This window comes from Apodemus sylvaticus, chromosome 12 (assembly GCF_947179515.1).
Source record: "Apodemus sylvaticus chromosome 12, mApoSyl1.1, whole genome shotgun sequence".
Lineage (NCBI taxonomy): Eukaryota > Metazoa > Chordata > Mammalia > Rodentia > Muridae > Apodemus > Apodemus sylvaticus.
In genome coordinates, this window is record NC_067483.1 from 92,709,626 (window position 1) to 92,729,756 (window position 20,131).

Below are 20,131 nucleotides of genomic sequence, written 5' to 3' on the forward strand. Positions count from 1 at the left end.
TCAGAGCATCCTCAGCAGAGGTCAAACCATCAGCCTGGGGATCCCCCCAAAGACCTCAGAGGACTTGGAAACAAGGGAGGTCAGTGTGGCTGACAGAGTGGTGTGAGAAAGGAAGCCAGGTTGACCATGTACAGAGGGGTCGGACCTACCTGAAGATAAGGAAGGTGAATTTCATTTTGAATTTGTGATTTCTAAGGCAGCTAGTCTCAAACAATCAAGACCAAAAAAACACCCCTTGCACAGTTGCTGTTTAGAAAGAGGCGTGGGAGCCAGGCGGTGGTGGCGTACGCCTGTGATCCCAGCACTCTGGGAGGCAGAGGCAGGCGGATTTCTGAGTTCAAGGCCAGCCTGGTCTACAGAGTGAGTTCCAGGACAGACAGGACTCCACAGAGAAACCCTGTCTCTAAAAAACCAAGTTCCAAAAAGAAAGGAAGGAAGGGAGGGAGGGAGGGAGGGAGGGAAGGGAAGGAAGGGAAGGGAAGGGAAGGAAGGGAAGGGAGGGAAGGAGGGAGGGAAGGAAAGGAAGGAAAGAAAGAGAGACGGGGGGGGGGGGGGGGGGGGAGGGGGGGAGGAGGCGTGGGAAAGGAAGGGAAGTCGCAGAGCAGAGCTCCTGCACGTGAGAGGGTGGACTTAGAGCGGACACAGTCTGACCTTTGCCACTCACCGCACTCTTCCCCTAAGTGGCAGAATCACAGGCGGCACTTCACTTCACTGTTGTGGAGAAGCAGATTGTTCACTGAAAGAGGAATAAGGAAGATTCTTGGGGGGGGGGCATATCTTGCACATCACAAGTTAGACTTTGCACAGAGAGAGAGGGTCTGAGGCTTGGAGGCAGTGGGACAACCGCACATACAGATGTCTTGGGTAGGAACTGGAAACAGCAGCATTCAAGGGGCGGGGGGGGGGGGGTGTGTCTCTGGACCTGGCAGCGAGGACGTCCTTCTCACCTTATTCCCTGCAGTTGTGGGAGACAGGTGAGCACAGGGGCCAGGCTGTGGTGGGTTTGTCTCACAATAAATGTTTCCATGTCCTCTTTTCAAAAGTAACAAATAACAAGAAATAAAATCACAGTAGGTCTACTCTTCCTCCCCAGCCAGTCCTGGCACTTCTGTGAGCTGCACGGTCCTTTCTTCTGTAAGCTGTGCGTCTGGACACATTTGCTGGATGTTTAAGCTTGACCTCCCATGTTCAGCTGTACGCGCCCTCTCCTGACACGGCCGCATGCTCTCGGCTCTGGGCCTTGCTCCGAGCCCCTGAGCCCCTTGTATTGCATCCTGTGGTGCTGATCTGGCCTCCTCAGAGTCCCTGGAGCTTCTACAAACACTGGGGTTGCTGCTCCCCTGCCCGGAACACTACCCCCCCCCCCCCGCGCCCAACCACTCAGTTCCCCTCTCTCAGTGCAGGTCCTGTTCATGTGGCACACTGTCAAGGAGGTCCTCATAGATACGGATGGAGCTGTGGAAGTTAGCCAGTGAGCTTGGCTTTGTGGAGGTTTACATGCAGAGGGGATCCAGTGTGCTTCATAGGACGGAAAGGACTGGTGTGAGGGAAAACCGTCAGCAAGATTATAACTCCAGTGAGAAAATCTCAGCTAAGGAAATAGACTTATAGCTGAACATGCTCTCAGCCACGAGTAAGACTTACAGCATTCTTTTTTAAAAAAATATTTATTTATTTTCTTTTTTTATTGACTATCGTCTTCATTTACATTGCCAATGGTAAAACCTTTCTCCATATCCCCCCTCCCCTAAGACCCCCCAGCCCCTCCCTCTCCTCTTTCCCCTTGCCTCCATGTATATGCCCCTCCACTCAACATACTCCCACCTCCTCCCCTCGGTTTCCCTTTGTTGGGGCCTCTGTTGAGCCTTTACCTGGCCAAGGACCATTCCTCCCACTGATGCCCAACAAGGCTTTCCTCTGCCACATTTTTGGCTGGAACCATGTGTGCCCCTTGGTTGATGGCTCAGTCCCTGGGAGTCTTGGGGTGTCTGGGTGGCTGAAATCATTGTTCTTCCCATGGTACTGTAAACCCCTTCACCTCCTCTGGACCATCCTCTAGATCCTCTGTTGGGGACCCCATGCCCAGTCCAATAGTTGGCTGTTAGCATCTGCCTCAGTATTTGTAAGGCTCTGGCAGGGCCCCTCTGGAGACAACCATGGTATGCTCCTTTTGGTATGTACTTCTTGTCATTCATAAAAGTATTGGGCTTTGGTGACTGTTTATAGGATGAATCCCCAGGTAGGGCAGTCTCTGAGTGGCCTTTACTTCAGTCTCTGCTCCACACATTGTCTCCCTTATTGCTCCTGTGACTATTTTGTTCCCTTTCTTAGAGGAACTGAAGCACCCTCACTTAAGTCCTCCTTCTTGAGCTTGAATTGTAACTTGTTTATTTTGAGCTTTTGGGCTAACATCCACTAATTAGTGAGTGCATGCCATGTGTGTTCTTTTGTGATTGGGTTGCCTCGATCAGGATGACACTTTCTAGTTCCACCCATTTGCCTAAGAATTTCATGAATTCATTGTTTTTAATAGCTGAATAGTACTCCATTGTGTATATATTCCACAGTTTTTGTATCCATTCCTCTGTTGAGGGATATCTAGGCTCTTTCCATCTTCTGGCTGTTATAAATACGGCAGCTATGAACATAGTGGAGCATGTGTCCTTGTTACATGTAGGAGCATCTTCTGAGTATATGCCCAGGAATGGTATAGCTGGGTCCTCAGGTAGTACTATGTCTAATTTTCTGAGGAATCACCAAACTGATTTCCAGAGTGGTTTTACCAGCTTGCAGTCCTACCGACAATGGATAAGTGTTCCTTTTTTCTCCACATCCTCTCCAGCATCTGCTGTCCCCTGAGTTTTTCATCCTAGCCATTTTGACTGGTGGACTTACATTATTCTTAATGAGAAGAGTGAATATGAGATGAGTCTTGGTGGGATGAGAGAGAACGAGGGCCCTCAGTAAGCTCTTACCTTATATACCTAAAGCGCAGCTCTACAGCTTGTTACAAATGATAGCACTCCCCAAGATTTAGCAGCCAACCACATAAAACAGTGTGTGTAGATCAGAAGAAGTTAGTACTGCTGTAGACTGTTTAGCATACAGGGTGCAAAGGACCGGGAGTTGGGGGGGGGCACTCAGTGGGGTGGGCCGTGTGTGAGCAGCTGTGTCTTTCAAGAGCAGACACTTGAGGCGCTCCAAGGTTAAGGTTTCCTCTGGGGAGTCTGTGGAGTAAGATTGGTGCCAGCACTTCTGGAGGGGCTGGAATGGAATGTGGATCTGAGCTGGAAGAGAGGGATAGGACTCCAAATGGTGCTTGATAAGTAGAGGAGAAATAGCAGAGGTGGTGAGTTGAAACAGTAAAAAAGTGACATCGCTGCAGGGAGTGGGGAAAGTAATAGAGGTCAAAACAGCTGCGCCTGCAGTCAGGTGGGCGCTTTTAACATTTATCAGCACTTTCTAATGTGGATATTCGTAGTTTTGGAAATTACTTTTGACTTAAAACTAAGTAGCATCTTAAAACACAAGTAAAATGATAGTTTAAATGAAGTCATTTTAATGCATTCAAACTGGTTTTCCTTTTTTCTTTTAATTATAAGGTATTATGACTCTGTCCCCATTTGATCAGATGAAGACTGCATCTAATATAGGTGGATTTAATGCAGCAATTAAAAACAGTCCACCTGCCATGTCTCAATACATCACTGTGGGCTCCAGTCCATTCACTGGCTTCTTCTATGCACTAGAGGTATGGGCTTCATCATCAGTAGAGCCACTCCGAACTGTTTAATTTGCCTAAAAAATTAGATATAGCAACATAGCCTTAGAAAGATTAAATTTCTAAATTTCACCTGAAGCTAAAATTAATCACAATTTTTTTCTTTTTATAATTAAAGAAATTATTGTGTATAGAAGTGTTTGTATGGAGTGTGCTCTCGAGTGTGAGAGTGTGTGTGTGTGAAAGAGTATGTGTGTGACAGAGTATGTGTGTATGTGAGTGTGTGTGTGTGTATGAGAGTATGTGTGAGTGTGTGTGTGTGTGTGAGAGAGAGAGAGAGAGTGTGTGTGTGTAGGCATGTGTTCTATGTGTATGAGTTGAAGGATAACTTTGGAGGCTTGCTCTTTCCTTCTACCGTGTAGCTGGCCTTCCAGGTCCAGCTCACATTTGCCTGTGTTCGTACGCATTACCAATGCACACAACCACATCTGGCTTCTCCGTGTGGGTCTGGTGATGTCAGGTTACCAGGCCTACGCTGCATGTACTTTTATTCACTGTGCCATGTCACCAGTCCAGGCTTCTTCTAAATTATTTAGATTAGTCAAAAAGCTCTCAAAATCAGGGCAAAGCATTGAGGGTGTACTTCACTTTGGTAGACCACTTGCTTAGCACATCTGAAACTGAGTTTGATTTCCAGCAACATATAAGAGATGTGGTGGTGTATACCTGTAATGCTGGCATTGGTAGAGATGGAGACAGAAAGATCAGAAGTTCAAGGTCATTCTCTACTACTTAGCAAATTTGAAGCTAGCCTGGGCTACATGAGGCATTGTTCATTGCTCCCCATGGTGTGTGTGTGTGTGTGTGTGTGTGTGTTTGTGTGTGTTTGTGCGCACATACAAGGTAAAGCCAATAAATTTTGGTCTCTGAAGCCCTGAGTTCTTTGACAGCTGAGCTTTGTTTAAATATTGGTGCAGCTGCTAGTTTTTAACTATGTCAACCCTCCAGGGATTAGAATAAATGAGGAACTGTGAGATAGAATAAGCTGACCATTGTAGTTGATACAGGCTTTGAAAACTGTTTCCTAAAATAGAGAAGAGTTAGGTGATACATTCAGAAGCACTTCTTACTTAAAAAGTAGCCTCTCTAGATGGGCTGAATTATCTTTTTCTTTTATACAAATATATATTAACTTTTATAAAAAGTAAGGGAAGAGGCAGTTTTGTACAGCTGGGAAATCCACAGCACAGCTAGACAATGCCGTAGTTTTATTGACCTTGGTTTTCACTAAGCTACAGTTTAAAGAGAGAAACCTTAAAGATTGGTTATAGTCCTGCAGCTGCAGAGCACACTGGGAAGTTCTTGCTTCCCAGTGTGTTAGTTTGCATTGCTGAGGCCAAAATACTGATAGGGGCAACTCCTACCTCTAGAAAAAATGCCTTATTTTAAATCCCAGCATTAATTGTACATTGTTGCTACTGAGTTGACACCTCTAGAAAGAGCTCTTGGTGCAGACTTTGTAACCTGCATTTTTATGTAAGGCTCCTGTAGAAACAGGTCTCATCTATGCTTTCTCTGCATGTCTGTTTTGCAGGGAAGCACGCAGCCTCTGTTGTCTCACGTTGCACTCGCTGTTGCAAGTAAGCTGACTTCTGCCCTCTTCAGTGCCGCCAGGTAATGCCTTTTAGCTTGATCTGAGCCGGATCTGGCTTGATTGTGCCCAGACAATCAATCAGAAGCTGGTATTTACCTATGTCTGTCTCCTCAGCGGTTGGCTTGGTTGGAAAAGCAAGCATGAGGAAGAAAGTGTCCAGAAGCAGAAGCCCAAGATGGAGCCAGCTACCCCACTAGCTGTGAGGCAAGTCAGCCGTGCTTTTCTCCCGGGTGCTTTGAGTAGCCGCTTACGGTTACACTCACTTGGGGCCCCTCAGCGGATTTTCTGATTCTGTGACTCCAGGCTTCTGAGACTTTCTCCTCATGTGAGGGTCTGTTCTCAACTAGAACATGAGTCCCCTGAGGAGGGTGAGTCTTCAGCACGCCAGCTTGGATGTCCTTCCCGTTGACTGTAGAATGTATCAGTATGTCTGAAAAGTGCAGCTTTTTGTTGTTGTTACTTTATTTATTTATTTTTTTTTTGGAAGAGACAGCTTGATTTTTTGCTTGGCTTTCTTTTTAATTGTTGCTCATTACCTGATATAAAATACCATCGTAAAGGAAGTAATATTCCAAATCCTCTTTCTAAAGATGCTCTTCATCTGGAGAAAGCAGACTAATGAACTGTTAGTAAAATCTGTTTTCTGTGGTTTGCAGGCTTGGATTCATTATTCTGTAAATAGAGGTTCCAGTCACTTGTTTCTTGGCAGTTCTAGGACCTCCTTCATGTGGCCCAGCACTGCACCGCTGAACTGTATCATAGCCTCTCCTCTTACTTCATGCTAGAACACGTCTGCATTCTGAATTCACGCAGCAATCAGAAATTGTGCAGATGTCCTTTCGTGTGTCACATCCACATGACAGGGTTTGAGCACTTGAGCTCAAGGCCCTCTTCTGCGCTACTCCTTCCTTTTCATTTCCTGTTTGCCTCCACTGCACTGATAACTCACATAAGTTGGTTACAGGCCAATAGCACATTCGCAGAAACTCTTTAGACAAAGAAAGTGCTTGCTTTAGGCAGCAGATTAGTTGTTTTTGTGTTATTGAAGTCAAAATATTTGACAAACAACTTAAAGCAGGAAGTTTTTCTTTTGGTTCACAGTTCCAAAAGGGTTCGGTCTGTTGTCAATTGGTCCAGTGTTCTTGAACAGACTGTCATGGTGGTGGGAACACACGGCAGACAAGAGCCGATAACTTCTTACTCAAGTCCAGGAAAAGCCCAGAGGCTCCATAAGGCTTCCAGCAATACTCCTCAGTGACCTACAGCATTTGTTTAGGTGTCCTTTTCTGATGTTCACAACCTCCTAATAATGCCATCATATTATAGATCTGTCAAAGGATTCATGGGTTCAAGGTCAGAGCCCTCATCTAATCTGGAGACACACTACAGACACACTCTAGGAGTGTTCCTTGTGACTGTCCCAGGCATTTCTCACAGTTCCTTACCATTGCAGACATGAGAGCGAACCCTCACAGATGGACGTGTTAGTGTCAGCAAGGTGTGCTCCCTAAGACAGAGCACACACTGGAGGACAGAAGCAGAGGACGCCTGTGCTGGACAGTGTCCTGCAGTGCAGTTGGTTGTGGTGTTTTCTGACACAAGACAGGGTAGTGCTGGGGGAATGTTTCTGTATTTTATGTTTTAAGCTTATATATGCAGTGTGTCTGTATATTTTATATTTTTTTATTTAGAAATAGACATAGTCTATTTTATGTATGCATTTTATTATTCTACATATGTATCTTTCAATGTAATTTTAGCTTTTATTTGTTTATTTTTTTAATGATAGATTTGGACTTCCGGATTCCAGACGCCACGGAGAAAGCATATGCTTGTCCCCTTGTAACACCCTGGCAGCTGTCACAGACGACTTCGGCAGAGTTATCTTGTTGGACGTAGCCCGAGGAATTGCAATACGGATGTGGAAAGGTACATCCCTATAAAAATGGAGAAAAGGTTGCCTTACCTTTTACCTCAGTAGCTGTGTGACTTCATCATCCTCCAGCTTTTGGTTGGTGACAGCGTTCAGTCCTCTATGACTTTTCTTTCTAATATCAACTCGAGTCAGTCACATCTGACTAGCAGTTAGTTGGTACATCATCAATTTCAAAGCACTGGTTTTTTGTTTGGCTAGCTTGCATTTGTTGTTTGTGCTGCTGGGTTTGCACACAGGGCCTTGGGCATGCTCCCACTGGACTATCTCCAACTCATCGCAGGCACACTCAGCCTCCCCTTCCACCTCTTCTTGCACTTCCGGTCAGTTCTGTCATCATTGGGTTCTTGACCCTGTCACATGCCTTTCCCAATATGAAGCCACTGTTGCTGCTGGCACTGCTGCCTGTGTTCTCCGACTGCTGCAGTCACTTGTAGTTTCCACAGGTATTAGTCATAAGAGGACCACCCCAAACCAGCTCTTCTTATTTTCCCTGGGCCACCCGCCTTCCTCTCCTGTACCACAGAGGAGCTTGACTAGCAGCACAGCCACTTTATCTCTTGATTGTTTTAAGTAGCCAAGCTAGTACTCACCTCTGATCTGTTTTTCCCTTTAAGGAAGGAATTTTCAAAGCAAGGGTAGGAAGGGAATGGGAGCAAAGGCAGAGGTAGACCCAGGAAGTTTAGATGATGTCTGCAATATTTTCTTTTTAAAGAAAAGAGGAATCTGAAGCAAATATACATGGTAAAATATTAAAATGTGATGTTTTGGTGACAGGTTGTTACATTCTTATCTTTTCTGTTTAAGGTTTCTAATAAGAAGAAGATAATGTACTCCTCTGTCTTCACTTCCCCTAAATAGTCAGTAGCGCCTGAGTACCTACTGTTGAGCTGAGTACCTACTGTTACTGGTGAATAAACTGACAGCTCCCTTTCTCTCGGCCAGGGTATCGGGATGCACAGGTCGGGTGGATTCAGATCGTAGAGGACCTCCATGAACGAGTACCAGAGAAGGGGGACTTCTCCCCCTTTGGAAGTACTCAAGGGCCCAGCCGAGTCGCTCAGTTCCTTGTGATCTACGCACCACGAAGGGGGATTTTGGAAGTGTGGAACACACAGCAAGGGCCTCGAGTGGGAGCTTTCAACGTGGGCAAACACTGCAGGTGAACTGCGAGGCCTGGCACTGCCGGTCCCTCCTCCCCCCAGAGGAACGCAGGGGAGGGAGCACTCCTTAAAGCAGCAGTAGATGACAAGGCTTAGAGAACTGCAGAATGCTCTGTCCGGCATGTTGTCCTGTGAGTGCCTGACATGGAAATTAGGATTATGTGTTACATGACAAGGAAGTATTACTGAGACTGCCACGGTCGGCCACTAACTTAAGTGAGCTTGCTGTAGCCATTTGCAAGCCATTTTTTCTTACATCGTGAAGATCCCCAAAGGATGGTGAACAGCAAGGCATGCACCTTATTTGCTGTTGGACTATGGGTTTGATTGTGTTCATACCATTTCCTAGAGCCTTTGAAGTAGCCCTCCCCTGTCTGAGTTAGGTCTGCCTACTTAGCTCCCTGGTATCAGTGCTTATTTGGCTGGTGGGTACCCCTGAGTTGATGAAGGTATAGCTGTGGTTGGAGTACCATGTGGGATTTCTCCTCCTGCTGATAACCTTACCCACTGGCGTGTGATTGCCGTAGGCTGCTGTATCCTGGCTACAAAATCATGGGCTTAAACAATGTGACAAGTCAGACTTGGCAGCCTCAGACTTACCAGATCTGTCTTGTTGACCCGGTGTCTGCAAGTGTGAAGGCGGTGAACGTGCCTTTCCATTTAGCGCTGAGGTAAGAGCTAACACATGCGTGTTGCAACTCTGTTGTGCATGGTTTGCCTGGTCCGATACCTCCGCTCCTTTGACTTTTTTGTTTCTTTGCTTTGTATTTAGCATTTGGTGGTTTGTTTGACTGCTAGATGATTCATTTAAAGTTAAATAGAAAACAATAAACAGACAGAAGATGAGTTGGATTGCATCAGGATTAGAAGGAACAGACCCACATTGTATAATAAGTTGTGTTTATTATTTCAGTGATAAGAAGAGTGAAAGAGCCAAGGACCTGCACTTAGTGAAGAAACTGGCAGCCCTGCTGAGAGCAAAGTCTCCCAGGCTGGGTAGGTGCCTCTAATCAAACAAAGGGCTAGCTTGTCGCGCTGTGAGTGCCTCAGGGAATCAGCCTGTCCTGAGCCATCCCAGGCCTTTGCAGGATGAGCCCTGTCAGTGCTCAGTGAGGAAGGTGTGTGGATGTGTGCATCTAGTGGGGAGTAAACTGCTCAAGAAATGACGATGTGGGGGTAGGGAGGCTGTGACTCCTTCAGGATGACAGAGAGCGCAAACAGCTTGTCTTCCTTAGAAGCATCTTTCTAGAATAAACTGAACATTCCAGTCTGATTTTCTCATTTTAGATTCATTTGAAGCAGAAATAAAGGAGTTGATTCTTGATATTAAGTACCCTGCAACCAAGAAACAAGTAAGTGTGTGTAGTAGTGAATTTTCCTGATGAGAAACCGATGTCACTCAATCCTGAGAAAAATTTTGTTTTCATAGTCCAATGTAGGAGTGAATACCTGTAGTAGTCTTTCTTTTTTAAGAAGCTTAGGTAATATTGCTATATATATAACTATATGTGCTTTATACACACACACACATAAATCCAAAATAATGGAAGCATAGTAATAATGATATAGGTACAGAAGCTTCCATGATCTCTGAAGAGGCCAGCTGCCCCTCTTGAGTCCCCATCCCTGTCCCACCCCTGATGAACTCTGTTCTTGCGAACACTTCACTTCTGTGTAGCTGCTCTGAAGCAGCTTCATGTGTTTTCAGTTTTTTATAGTTGGAGACGTGCCATCTGTCGTGCCCTGTGACTCGTTTTTAGTGTTTCTGTGAGTGCCCATGCTGAGTGGAGCTTCAGCGGGAGCCCTTTGGTGTTCATACGTGCTGCAGCTCAAGGTCACTCTCCTGTCGTCGAACCATCTATGTGGCTTTCAGTTTTTGAGTCAATCCGCAATTCATGGTTTTCCTTGTGTTTCCCGGTACACGATGTAAGCTTCTATTGAACTTACACCCGAGGGTGGACTTGCTGGGCCTGAGTTCTGCAGCTGTGTTGGTAGATGGTGCATTGCTTCTCCCAGCTGCGCTTGTCCTGACGAGAGTCCCCGGGCCATGACCACAGTCCACAGTATTGCCAGGCTCCTGTTGAGATTCAGATCAGACTTGGCTTTACTGACCTGAAGAGCTCAGCCCCATGAAACTTCCCATCACTTTTAAATGCCAGCCACAACCAGTGACTGTTACGCTTCTGACCAGCTACGAGTTGTGCCTGGTCTTTGCTTTTATTTGGTAGGTGGCTTACAGACTCAGGGGAGTTCTTGTTATTTACAAATTGAAACGGATACTAAAGATTACTGACAGCCGGTAGGTACACAGGGCAGTGCTTCTGCACACGGCTGCGCCACCTCCCTGTCTCTCCACAAGTCTCTCTCTGCACGCTACAAAGCATCAGCTATCTGCAATTCCAAGGCCTCTCTATCCCTGCAAGAGTTTATGGAGGTCTCATTACGTGGGATGATCAATTGCACCATTTACTGTTATTGGTCAACTTACCCTTCAGTGTTCCTCCCTGGAAGCTAAAAATCAGAATTCTCTAAGCTCTTGGCTGGTTGCCGTGGTAACCAGCTCCAACTTGTGACTGTGCCAGGGACTGCCTCTCTGAAACTGAAGATCTTTGTGTTCTCTCCAATGAAGCTGCAGAGGTCTCAGGAGTTTCCTATCGGGAATCTGGGGGCACACATGAAATGTTACAATGGAACAGTTTCTCTTCCCACGGGGAATTTTTTTTTTTTTTATTTTTTTTTTTTTGGTTTTTGGTTTTTGGTTTTTGGATTTGGTTTTTTCCAAGACAGGGTTTCTCTGTATAGCCCTGGCTGTCCTGGAACTCACTCTGTAGACCAGGCTGGCCTCGAACTCAGAAATCTGCCTGCCTCTGCCTCCCAGAGTGCTGGGATTACAGGCGTGCGCCACCACCGCCCGGCTTCCCACAGGGATTTTAGCACCCTTGTTCCAGGAGCTGGGCCAAGACCAGTAAATAGAACAAAAGATTCTTTAGCACCTATCACTCAGGAAATTATTGTTTGAAACCATAGGAGCTGTAAGCAAGGGACCAAGGGCAAAGAGCAGTGTGAATACTATTACTTCACTGTGTGTGTGGGAGACGCTGGGGAGGAACAGTTTGTGTTGGAGCCACTTTTAAAGAGTGCCTTATTAGCTGGGCAGCAATGGCACATGCTTTAATCTTAGCCCTCAGGAGGCAGAGTCAGGCAGATCTCTGTGAGTTCAAGACCAGCCTGGTCTACACAGTGAGTTCCAAGACAGCCAGGGCTACACAGAGAAACCCTTTAGTATTTTATTATAGAGCAAAATGTCTCTGTTTTTTGCTCTGATTTTTCATTCCAATGAATGGTAATTGGCTTTTCCTCAGGACAAAAATGTCAGTCATTGACCAGGCTTTGTGCCAACCATGTAACTAACCATCTGAGAGAGTTTATTGAGCCAAGGAGAGAAAGCTGTCACGACCCTCACCATGCACACAGGCCAGCCGAGCTGGGGTGACGCCGTGCACTAGTGTCTGACAGGGATTCTCTTCCTCCTCTCCTCACCGTACCTCCAGCATGCATGGACGCATGGGGCTTACTTAACACGCTAGAAAGGTCAAAGTTGCCTGTTGCCTCATAACACAGAGGAAAGGCAGAGGTGAAGACCTTGAGAGACTGAGTCCAGTGAGGGGAGAAGTGGGCAGCCTGCCGGGTTGGAAGGACGGAGGAAGATTGCCCTTGTCCTGGGTTTTGGTCTGTTTAGTCACTTCCCTTCTGTGCCGTAGATAGTTGCCTCATTATAGGACTGCTAGTCTTGTGAGTCACCATCTTTGCTCATTTTAACCTCTCAGATATAAAGGTCATTGCGTTCTGAGACTGATACTTATCTTTTATTTGTCTGTAGACAGGGTTTTTCTGTGAGCCTCTGGGTACGTAGGACTCATAGACGTACCTGCCTCTCCCTCCCAAGCACTGTGAGTCCCCAGTCCTCCTGCAGGCAGCGCAGGCTTAGGGCTTTAAGCTGCTTGTCTCACCAGAAAAATCCACTTTAATATGCTGATATGAGAGGGTAGATACAAACTTTCACAGTTCCTGACTGTTTGCTGCCTTGGGTGTGATGAAGTAGTTCAGAGCCTGTGACGGAAGAGGCTCAAGCGCTGGAAGCTTGTGACTGGGACGGTCAACATGTGCGTGTCTAGCTAGCACGGCGGGCAGCAGCCTGCCATGTGCATGTGCAGCAAGTGCTGATGCGGTGGCAGCCTGTGACCAGCATGCCAGGGACCTGTGCTTGTCAGTCATTCCAGGTAGAGGCCACGTGAGACTGTGCTGGAGAATAACTGTGGCCGGTTATGGCAGGCGGCCATTCTGCGGCCTAGCAACCGCCCTCTAGTTACTCACTCTCTGTCTGGACATAGGCTCTGTCACATAATATTGTTAATGTAACTTGAACTTTCAGCCGCGTGAATTGGAAGTGGGGATAGCAAAGATGCAGGTATGTGTATAAAGCTAAGGCTAAATTGCTGCTGCATAATCATAATTGAACTACTCGCTGTTTCTTCTAGGCTCTGGAAAGCATTCTGGCCAGTGACCGATTATCATTTTCCTGCCTTAGAAATGTTACACAGACTTTAATGGACACTTTAAAAAACCAAGGTAATAGATACTGTTATGGTTGTCTCAGATTATATATCTCATTTTGGGACATATGACGCCATCACGTTATATTAATGTAGAGGTGACTGATGGACAGCTAGCTAGAGGGAATCAGCAGACAGACATGGAATTGGGTACTTACTCTATACTCTTAGATTTAAAGATTGTCCATCTGACATGCATTGGCTCTTTGTCTGAACTGACTCTGAGTGTGTTAACTGTTACTAGGAACAGTCTTTGCCCCTGCCTCACTGTTGTGAGGGAAGATGTCAGTTCAGAAGGTGAGAAGCAGCCACAGAGAGGCTATCTGTGTTGTGTCCACTCCACCCCAGGTGTAGGGAATATTTGGAAAAGGGGGACAGGAAGTTTGCAGGAGGCAAAGGTGGGTGGGCAGTTAGAGGAAAGTTGTCTGGTTACAACAGAGCCACTGCACTCACAAAGCCACTACTGGGGCTCCCTGCCCTAAACCTGTCAGCATGAAGCCATGCATGTCCCTGCATTGAGCATGGCAGGGCTCATAAGTCCCCACCCCTGCCCGAGGAGCTATTGACAGTTGATGCCTTCTGGAGGTGGGAGAGTCAGTTTTCTTTAGGACTGTGGGCTCCTGTTAGCTCACACACACTCCAGTGGGTGGCCTCACACCTGTGATGAGTATATGAGAAGCAGAAATTGGACTCAGTGGGTTACTAAGGGGGGAAAGGGGCACACCATACTTAGAAAGCTCCCATCCTCAAAAGTGTTAATAAAATGTTAAAGTTTAATGTGACATTCCATAGCTTCTATTCAAATGTCTCCTATTGACTTTGTGTCTGCTAATTTTGGTGTGTAATATTTTTGTTTATTTGTAATTTTTTTATAATAAAATTTCTAGAATTTTAAAAAAAGTAGAGATGAAGTTGGGAAGGGATGGAGGTGAATATACTCAAAATGTATTATGTGCATATATCAAATTCTTAAATAATTAGTATTATTTTGAATATTAAAAAATAAAATTGTAGCCAGGCAGTGGTGGTGCATGCCTGTAATCCCAGCACTCTGGGAGGGAGAAGCAGGTCGATTTCTGAGTTTGAGGCCAGCTTGGTCTACAGAGTGAGTTCTAGGACAGCCAGTGCTATACAGAGAAACCCTGTCTCGAAAAAAACCAAATCCAAAAAAAAAAAACAAAAAAAAATTAATTAATTAATTAACTTAATTAAATTGTGCACCAAGAAAGTAATTAATTAACAATATAAAATTTTAAGAGAATATTGACAGAGTTGCAGAACATTGTGAAAGCCATTGGGATGAGGGTAGTGAGCTAATGGTATGCAAGAACCAAACAGGACTGGGTTCATGGCACAAGCCTTCAGTCTCAGTCCTTGGGAGGCAGAAATGGGTGTGGCTCAGAGTTCAAAGGCCAGCCTGGTTACAGGCCAGCCAGCTTTACATAGGAGACCCAGTCTTCAAAACAACAACAAAACCCAAACACATTTTTTTTTTCTCTCTTTGGCCTTTGCTTTGCCTGCTAGGAGAAGAGAGCTTTTTAATGGGGCATTCTTAAGTAATACTTTTTCTGACGGGGCTAATGGTTGAGAATATTTATTCTTTGATGTGATGTTTTGTTAGTGTAGAGATCTGCACTCTCTTTTCCTTTGAGGGACAGAGGGAGGAGTTCCAGAACTCATAGCCTATCATTACATTAACAGAGCTGAGCTTTGGTGCTGACTTTTATTTGTTTAAACTGGTCTGAAAAGAATTACATTTGAACCTGTGGCTTGTAACTCCATATTCTATTCAGCTAAGCTTGCAAAGTTAACTGGCTCCAAATTCCTAATATCAATTGAATTGTGGTGTGCAGTGGACTGAGTCCATCTACTTGGACTTTTTTCCCAACATAGAGTCTTTTTCATATATTTAATTACATTTACACTTAATCATGTTTGAGCCAGGCTACATGGCGTAAAAGAGAGGTCACTTTGTTTCTGCAGGACATAATGCACCTAATTCTGAGATAGTTTTCATTCTTGAGACTTTGAGTAGATATAGAAAGCCACTCATGGTAAACAGTGGGTGTCTTTAGTGCCCATGTCTTAGTGGAGACAGCTCACTGAAAAGGCATACTATACTTACAAAGTTTCACATCCCTTGAAAGCATTAACAAAAGATCTGATATTATGTAGAGAATAAGCCAGATCACAAAACTAAAAAACAAATCATAGTTTCAAGTTCTGTTGCTAAATCAGAGTCCTGAAATTTTTCAGAGTTTCTTATACAGTTTTATAATAGCTAAGATTACATGGGTAACGCTTCTTGTTATTCATTTTTAAATAAGAGTTTTTCAAGTTTTTCATAGCTGCCCTTGCAGAGAATATATGTTTGTTTTACATTAGCAAGAAATACTTAAATTATTATGCATTAAATACTTTAAAATTATGTGCGCTGTAGGAAATCTTTCCTCAGCATTACTCTTGAGCAAAATAAACCCTAATGAGGGGGATGTTAGTGGAAGTCTATTTAGTCTTTCCTAGGCTGTCCTGAGGGTACATTCGCCATAGTCCATAGTTCCTGTGTAAGCCTCATTGTCTTTGACCCCATGATAACAGTCAGAAACAGGCAGCCATATGTGTGCACAGCCTCAGAGCCAGGCAGCCGTACGTGTGCACAGCCTCAGAGCCAGGCAGCCATACATGTGCACAGCCTCAGAGCCAGGCAGCCGTACGTGTGCACATCCTCAGGTGAGCACAGCAGGTGTCTAGTGCTGGGGCTGACAGGCTGGTTAGGATGACTCTTTAAGTAGAAGTACCACGTGGACAGGACTCTCTTACTCTTGCTCTGTACCTCTTCTCCCTTTATTAGAAAATGTTATTTCACTTAAAAAGGTAGCCATTTTACTGTATCAGAAAAATTATCTTTGCTTTCAAAAATCTATGATAGGTTAAGCATATTACTATTTAACCTATTCAGAAATTGCATATTTAAGATATTATGAAAGTCTTTTTATGAGTCTGTTAAGTATGTCTAATATGTTTTTCCTTCACCTTTTAGAGCTTGAGTCTGTTGATGAAGGACTGCTACAGTTTTGTGCCAATAAATTAAAATTACTACATCTTTATGAATCTGTCTGTCAATTAAATACTCTTGATTTTCACTCGGATACACCATTCTCTGATAATGTGAGTAACCACAAATGTTAATATTATGCACAGTTTTCCCCATGAGTATTTTTAACTTTTAAACTTTTTAAGTAAACAACAGAAAATTAAAGGTTTGGGGTGGGTGTCTTGTTTTTAATCACTTAAAGGTGATTTTCTCTGTCAGGCCTCCTTTCTGCCCCTTGCTGCTTTATGTATATTACTTTATGTATATTACTATATATTTTGTAAGAATACAAAGATATTAAATCTCATTGCCAATTCATCTTTACTGTTTTAGACTCCTTTGATTTTTCTCGACAGTTTTAAAGGTGACATCATTCACTGTCCTATTGCTGTGAAGAGACACCATTACCAAGGCAACTCTTACAAAGGAAAGATTTACCTGGGGCCTGCTTACAGTTTCAGAGGGTTTTACTGACATCCCTTATGATTCTTCTTCTGTTATATAATATGTATTTATTAGGGCCCAACTTTTAGAAAAGTATATAGTACTCTAATGAGACTTCCTAAAATGGCACTGCTAGTATAGTTTTTTCAAACTTAGTTTACTTACATAGCATCATATTTATGAAATGTTATTTAAAACAGGATATTATCCGTCATATTTCACACTAGTTTTAAAAGCCACAGTTGCTCATCAGCCTGGAGTCTCAGTTCTATTAATGTGCAGCTAGCATTTGTGGCAGTTCAGAGAGATGAGGCTTTCCTTCTCACTCACAGGATTTGGCTGTCTTGCTAAGGCTGGATGATAAGGAACTCCTGAAACTCCGGGCCTTATTAGAGAAATACAAACAAGAAAACACCAAAGCCACTGTCCGGTTTTCTGAGGATGCAGACGGAGTGCTCCCTGTTAAGACCTTCCTCGAATATCTAGAATATGAGAAGGATGCACTGAGCATAAGAAAGATCAACGAAGAGGAGTTTGTGGCTCTAGGTAGGTAAAGCCCTGCAGTCTGTGTCATGCGCCCTCCCTTGACCACAGGAGTCCACAGAAGCATACAGCAATTCAGTGCCTGCTTTCGTTTGGAAGTTCAATAACCAAAACTTCAGTGTACATATGTTTTTGGTCAGTGATGCATTCTGGGTGTCCACATACCATGTCATACTAGTTTAATTGTATTAATAAGCCTTCTAATATGAAAGTGTTGGGGCTGGAGGAATAGCTCATTCAGTAAAGTGCTTGCCATGCAAACATGGGGACCATAGTCTGAAATCACAGCATCCATGCAAAAACCCAGGCATGGTGGCATCTGTCTCTAATCTTAGCACTGGGTAGACAGAGATATGGGGATCCCTGGGGCTCTCTGGTAGCTAGTCTTTGCCTAACTGGGGAACTTCAGATTCAGTGATTGATCTGTTTTTAAAAATGAGATGGGAACATTTGAGGAGGACATCCTACATTGACCTGTGACCTCCACTTGTGCATATACATATACTACACACACACACACACACACACACACACACACATATGAGAGAGAGAGAGAGAGAGAGAGAGAGAGAGAGAGAGTGTTTTAAGGCATAATGGTTTGCCTTCTAGTCTTCTAAATCAAATATCAAATTTAGATATTTAGTTCTTTTCTTTTGGGTGTGGAAACCTTTAATCCCAGCATTCAGGAGGCAGAGGCAGGTGGGTCTTTGTGAGGCTGAGGCTGACATGGTCTATGTAGTGAGTTCCAGGACAGCCAGGGCTATACACAGAGTCCTTTCAAACAACAGCCACAGAGATTCTCTCCATTCATCCTGTCCTGCGCCTCTGGAATTCCTGTTTATAGTCAGTGAGATTTGTTAATCTGAACATTGGTCCTCAGTAACATGTCTGTTTGTTTGTTTGTTCATCTGTTTGTTTTGCTAGGCAGTTTCTTTTTTTGGAAGTGTTTGCATGGAGAGAGCTCCACTGAGGATATGTGTCGCACCCTGGAGTCTGCTGGGCTTAGCCCTCAGCAGTTACTGGTGAGGCTTTGTCACTGAATCCTTCCTTTGCAAATGTTGCATAAAAGTGTTACGTCTTAAATCATTGTCTTTAGCATGTCAGGAGCATACATTTAAAATTCTGAAATGATCTAAGGAAATTGCAGTTACTATATCAAGATTGTTTTATTTTCTTATAAATTTCTGGGCTCAGATAAATATGGACTCTAGCAGGTAAATACATTTACAGTAGGTTCTGATCATCAGTTGTTATATTAGAATGAAAAGAGCTCTTAAAAAAAAATGCCAACATTTTCAAACTTAAATATTCAAGGATACAATCTTTACACACCTGTGCTCTTCAAGTCTCAGCATCTCAGAATCACCTATTATATTTTACAAATCTTAGAGATGTCCTAGAAAGGCTTCCATGCCCCTACATGGTTTTGTTTAAAATACATTTTCATAGACTGCTAGGGATTTTAGAATAGGAATCTGATAGTTCATACTATTTCCCCATTGCTGTGTCCCTGCATCTTTGGCAAAAGCAAGACCAAGATAGCTGTCTCCTGTCAGAGCCTGCAGCCGCTGCTTTACTCACCAGCAAATGTCTCAGTGGTGTCCTTCCTGGCAATGTTTTCCCAACTGTGGCTTAGATTGAAGACTGTGTGCAGCCTAAGAGATAGACGGAGTGGGATTCAGGCACCCAGCGGGTGTTGAGAACAGAAGCTCTTAGACACTGTACTGTACGATAATCCCCACATTACATGATAGATTAAGCACCAGCTAGACGGCTGCATCAGCCTGTGCATATGCACACTGTGGGAAAGTATGAAATCTCCCCTATGTTAAATACCACTCAGACTGAAAAAGATTTGATTTTATTTCAGTCTCTGCTCCTAAGTGTTTGGCTTTCGAAGGAAAAAGATATTTTGGACAAACCACAGTCTGTCTGCTGTCTTCATACTATGCTGTCCCTGCTGAGCAAGATGAAAGGTAGGAGACTGGTGCATGTCATGGGCCAGTGTCCTCAGGGTTTCCGCTCTGATGCACAGAAACAGAATGTAATGTTAGAAATACCACACAAAGACAGGAATTTCTGTCAACAAAAGGAGACTATAATGTGGAAAACACTTCAATGGGGTATGTAGCTAGGAGGTAGATCCTTTGAATAACAGGCCCTGGTTTGTATCCTTGGTCATTTAAACACCTGCACATAAAAACCTGCACATGACCTGCACATGAATACCTGCACATGAATACCTGCACATGAGCAACTGCACATGAGCACCTGCACCTGCACATGAATACCTGCACATGAGCACCTGCACATGAGCACCTGCACATGAACACCTGCACTTGAGCACCTGCACATGAGCACCTGCACCTGCACACGAACACCTGCACACGAACACCTGCACACGAACACCTGCACACGAACACCTGCACATGAGCACCTGCACATGAATACCTGCACACGAACACCTGCACACGAGCACCTGCACATGAGCACCTGCACACAAACACCTGCACATGAATACCTGCACATGAATACCTGCACACGAGCACCTGCACATGAATACCTGCACACGAACACCTGTACACGAGCACCTGCACATGAGCACCTGCACACGAACACCTGCACATGAATACCTGCACACGAACACCTGCACATGAGCACCTGCACATGAGCACCTGCACACGAATACCTGCACATGAGCACCTGCACATGAGCATCTGCACATGAGCACCTGCACATGAGCAACTGCACATGAGCAACTGCACTTGTCAGAAGCTTGCTGTGCATTTGCAATGTGCTTTAATATGAGACACTGAAATTCAGCTGTCAGAAGGTATAATGTCATCAGAAAACAGTCTTTGGTAGAAATAATATTTTGCCCATTTTGGTAGGAGAAATGGCTCAGAGATTAAGAACGTTCATTGCTTTGCTAGAAAAGCCAGGTTCAATTTCTATCACCCACATGG

General features: G+C 44.4%; 1 protein-coding gene across 2 annotated transcripts in view; it reads left to right on the forward strand.

The window, feature by feature from the left end:
• The window catches only part of Rab3gap2 (RAB3 GTPase activating non-catalytic protein subunit 2), a 79,041-nt gene that overhangs the window by 37,642 nt on the left and 21,268 nt on the right, over positions 1 to 20,131 (forward strand). For both annotated transcript variants that reach the window (XM_052201133.1, XM_052201134.1), the window contains exons 10-22: positions 3,603 to 3,751; positions 5,316 to 5,395; positions 5,490 to 5,579; positions 7,165 to 7,304; positions 8,254 to 8,470; positions 8,999 to 9,142; positions 9,385 to 9,467; positions 9,759 to 9,823; positions 13,010 to 13,100; positions 16,125 to 16,252; positions 16,955 to 17,168; positions 18,090 to 18,187; positions 19,036 to 19,141. In XM_052201133.1, coding sequence (XP_052057093.1) covers positions 3,603 to 3,751; positions 5,316 to 5,395; positions 5,490 to 5,579; positions 7,165 to 7,304; positions 8,254 to 8,470; positions 8,999 to 9,142; positions 9,385 to 9,467; positions 9,759 to 9,823; positions 13,010 to 13,100; positions 16,125 to 16,252; positions 16,955 to 17,168; positions 18,090 to 18,187; positions 19,036 to 19,141 — 1,605 coding nt within the window. The remainder of the gene's footprint in view (positions 1 to 3,602; positions 3,752 to 5,315; positions 5,396 to 5,489; positions 5,580 to 7,164; positions 7,305 to 8,253; positions 8,471 to 8,998; positions 9,143 to 9,384; positions 9,468 to 9,758; positions 9,824 to 13,009; positions 13,101 to 16,124; positions 16,253 to 16,954; positions 17,169 to 18,089; positions 18,188 to 19,035; positions 19,142 to 20,131) is intronic.